Source organism: Gilbertella persicaria (genome assembly GCF_025201335.1).
Source record: "Gilbertella persicaria strain CBS 190.32 chromosome Unknown B0P05scaffold_70, whole genome shotgun sequence".
NCBI classification, from domain to species: Eukaryota; Fungi; Mucoromycota; class Mucoromycetes; order Mucorales; family Choanephoraceae; genus Gilbertella; species Gilbertella persicaria.
Genome location: NW_026252031.1, coordinates 102,806 through 106,915, shown reverse-complemented (window position 1 = coordinate 106,915; position 4,110 = coordinate 102,806). Strand labels below are relative to the sequence as shown.

General features: G+C 36.0%; 2 protein-coding genes across 2 annotated transcripts; one reads left to right on the top strand and one right to left on the bottom strand.

Annotated features, from left to right (window-relative positions):
* Nucleotides 1-1,048, bottom strand: B0P05DRAFT_563762 (uncharacterized protein). The gene is made up of 5 exons (XM_051580751.1): nucleotides 969-1,048; nucleotides 861-908; nucleotides 237-833; nucleotides 129-174; nucleotides 1-108 (listed from the first exon to the last, which is right to left on the bottom strand). Exons 1-5 carry the CDS (start codon nucleotides 976-978, stop codon nucleotides 60-62), a joined length of 750 nt encoding a protein of 249 aa, XP_051429756.1. The 5' UTR covers nucleotides 979-1,048; the 3' UTR covers nucleotides 1-59.
* Nucleotides 1,049-2,159: 1,111 nt separating this feature from the next.
* Nucleotides 2,160-2,917, top strand: B0P05DRAFT_563760 (uncharacterized protein; the record flags this gene model as incomplete). Its single annotated transcript, XM_051580750.1, has 3 exons — nucleotides 2,160-2,276; nucleotides 2,512-2,614; nucleotides 2,759-2,917. Coding segments are annotated over 3 exons (312 nt in total), but the record flags the coding sequence as incomplete, so codon positions are not given.
* Nucleotides 2,918-4,110: the final 1,193 nt, after the last annotated feature.

The window sequence follows — 4,110 nt, the reverse complement described above, 5'->3', positions numbered from 1 at the left end:
CGATGAATGCAATCAAATCTTTGTATTGGAATTTATAGAACTAGAGCGCCGTCAAAGTCTTAGGAAGCTACATTGATGTTGTTGCTTCTGGAGGTGTATTGTTTAATTCTTGCTTCATTGCGTCGTACTCAAGACTTGCGTTATAGTGCCGTCCTGCTTCTGCGTATTGATGCGCTCGGCTGGGGTTGTCGAAACGGTCGTCATTATTTTCTCAAATTGATTTTGTGTTGCTTGACAAATCGTTTGTAACGCTTCGACTTTATCATTCTCTGTTTTACTGTCATTTTTGACCATTTCCATTGTGACAAAGTACAGTTTTGTATTAGTTGGGTCGTCCCATCGGTCAATAATGATTATGTTTTGCTGACCAGAACTCAAGAAATGGACAAAGACAACCAAAGGATCCAATTTCTTGGTATCGTGATTGTCAATAAAAGGATCGATACTCTTTTTGGTCAGCATGAAGCAACTAGTTGCGAAGTGGCAGCAAGGTGTTTCTAAGAGGTTAGACTTGTTTTGGACAGGTTTGAAGAGGTCTCTCAGAGTTTTGGGCTTTGTTTTCGAGGTACAGACGAGGAATAAAATTGATAAAATGTGGAAACGCTTATACACATTCAGGCAGTACTGGACGGCTCGACACATAAACTCGCGTGTCACTGTTTGTTGTATTTCTGCTACTACAGGAGGTAAGTCTACAAGATCTGATGAATGAGGTATATAAAGAGCTTCACACTCTGTGCCATCGATAAACATATTGTCGCCAGCCTTATAAGTGCCTGAAGGAACTCTCAGAAGCGAAGTGGTGATCAGATCAATAATAAACTGATTCTGGGCTACGATTTTGCTAATTCAATCTGTACCTGGTATGTAACCGCGTGGTAACCTGTATTGTATTAACTCTTCTGGTACTATATATATATAAGGCATTGTTAAAAAGTTTCAACTTGTCGGTTTCTATATAACCTTACTTGTTCTCATGGCACTTTGGTCTTCAAAAAAAAAAAAGGTAAATACTGTTGAAATGTGATGTAAGTGCTTTTTCTTTTTGAAAGAGAGAAAAGAATATTATTTCTTTTTTAGAAAACACTTTTTACTAATATTTTAGTCTTCCCGCTTATATAGAACCATATATATTGTATCCTTTTATATGCTTTTATATGCTTTTTGAAATGTATCATGGTATATATATACATGTATCAAAGGTAATTACTCCTTTTTACTTGCATCGTTTATTTTGGTTTTTAGACTTGAAGGAAGTGTAGTGTCTGCTTTATGCTTGTTTGTGTCACCAAAGTAAAAATATTTGTTTACATCATGTCATCTTTTCCTCATCACTAAACTGATAAGTCTATGATCTATTCACTTAGAAAGAGAAAAAAGCAATCAATATGAGTTTTGTAGTGAACAAAAAAAAGCGACGAATTTTCAGGGTCTATTTTCAGGGAAAAGCAAGCCACTGTCCTACGGATTTAAAATGTGGTAAGCGTATGCATAATGCACGGATCAACTGAGATACTTTTTGTGCTCAAGGTAAAAAATAAAATAAAATAAAATAAAATAAAATAAAATAAAATAAAATAAAATAAAAGACGATAGTTAGTTCATCTTTAGGCACCAGTAATCAGTACTTTCAGTTTGTGTGCAAAATAGCTTTCTTTCTTTTTCTTTCTTTCTTTTTCTTTCTTTCTTTTTTAGACAGCTAAACTTTTCTTTGCTCTTTTGGTTATTGACATTTTCATATGAATAAGAAAGTTTGTTATTGTTTCAGGATGATCTTCTCATGGAAAGAAAAAAAGGAAACTGGGAATGATTACAATTCAAAGTCCTCTATTACGAAATACATTCCGCATTGATTTATATGATAAGTAAACTTCCCTTATCTTCAAGGGCAAAGAATAATGAATTACTCAATAGAAACACAGAGGATAAGTAAATAGCAAAAGAGAAAGAAAATAAGCAAAAGGGGATGCTTTTCTGTTTATAGAACTGACAAGTAGGGTGTTCATCGCATGTTTTATGCAAGTAAATAAGTTTATATGTAACACAAGGTTGGGCGTCCTCTCTATGAAATGATCTCTATCAAAAGAAAACAAAAAACCAAGGAAAGGAAGGGCAAGGAAAGGAAAAGAAAAAAAATTACTTATGAAAAGGCACGCAGCACTCTTTTTTATTTCTTTATCTTTTCTTTCTGTTTCTTTACTTTCTCTACTCTGGTCTCTTATGGTCTCTTATGGTCTCTTATGATCTCTTATGATCTCTTATGGTCTCTCTTTTTGGTTTGTGCCTTAACTATTTCAAGAACGCGTCTACTTTCTCTAAGATTTTCTCTTTACTTGGTTGGTTTTATCTGCTTGGTTCTATCTGCTTGGTTCTCTCTCTTTGTCTCTCTACTTTGGTTACAAGTAGCTATGTATTGAGGATATACTAGTTATCTGTAGTCTAACAATGCACTGGTGAAGGCTAGTGTAGTTGTTTCTTGTTGTCTCTTTCTGTGGTTCGTTTTCTGGTAAGTACCTTATTTATTTCAAGAACGCGTTTACTGACATCTCTGTCTTTTCTAGGATTTTCTCTTTGGTTGGTTTTTTGAGTCTTTCTATTTTCATTTTGAGCGTCTGTGTGTTATCTGTAGTCTAACAATGTGATGGGATGAGATGGAATTGGCGTAGTTTTTTCGTGTTCTCTCTTTTTGTAGATCGTTTTTTGGTAAGTACTCCATCTATTTCAAAAACGCGTTTGCTGACATCTCTGCTTTCTCTAGGCTTTCCTTTCTATTTGGTTGGTTCTGTCTACTGGTGTGTCTCTCTCCGTGGCTTTCAGTGTTCGATCCTGATCGTTGTTGGCCTGTTATAGCCGATGATTTACTTTCTTATCTTACTGCCCCGAGAGTAAGGTACGGGGTATATAGGCGTTGGTCTGCAGCGGGAAGAAGGATAGTTGCTGGGAGTTGTTGGGATCCTTCTTTAATGATCTGGCATTCCCCAGTGTATCGCGGGCCTGGGAAGGTGTCAGTGAAGGAAGTGAGGGAGTACGAGTCAGTTGCCTTCTCGTGGCTACTCCTGTGAGTAACTTCTCTATGAAGTGAAACTAAAGACTGACATTATTTAATAAAGATTCGCTTTTAACAATAAATAATGACGTATACTTTTTTTTTACTGTAATGATGTTTTCTTGAAGACTAGCTGCTTTTACTTTTGTCTTTGAAAGTTTAAGGGCTTGCTTAAAGCAACGATTTACTTTTGTTTCTTTTTTACATTCTTTTTCAAAGTAAGTTCATGTTGCTTTTTTGATTTCTATATATCTTTCAATAGTGTAATTGTGTTGGTTTAATGTTGTTCAGACATAAAGCCACACTGAAACTTGTGTCATCAAAAGCAACGCGCAATAACTTGTGTTTATTGACTAGTCTACTCAAACTGGTTTTTTAGTTATCTAAAAGGTCGTCTAACAAGATGTACTGCTGGTTCAAGACTATTTCTCTCCCTGGTTCTACTCTGATTTGGTCGGTAAGCTCTATGATAAACAAGGTGTGTTCTACTCAGGCTGGTTTCTCAAGTGTCTGTAAGGCGTTTGATCAAGTGGTATAGGGCTTTCAAACCCTTTTCTTCAGACTCTGGCTCTCTTTAGGGTTTGGAAGATATACATTCAAGGCTTAGTAAGTTTTCGTAGTGTAAGTCTACTTTTTTGAGTCTTTTTGTGTCTATTCGAGAGTCTGATCAATTCTTGTTCAGACAAAAAGAGGATCTGAAAAGGCTTGATTACCCTGATCAAACCCATCATGTGTTTGTGTTGTGCATATCCTTTTTCTTTGTTGTCGTATTTGTGTAATAAGAGCTATGCGTATATTCCACTTACATCAACGGCTTTGTCCACTCAAGTATGTTGCCTTGTTGTCTTTCGTCTTTAGTATGAGGTGATCAGGACTCATTTCACTTGCGAAACTACAGTGATGTTGTCTTCCATATGCCATAACACTACGCTCTGATTTTGTCTAACTGGTGTTTAGTCTTCCTCTTAACTCGATCGAAACGCAGTTGCGGTTTGTGAGTGTCAGTAAAAAGAAAAAAAAAAGGTCTTTAAGCAGAGTGCAAGAGACCAATGTTTGAAATACTG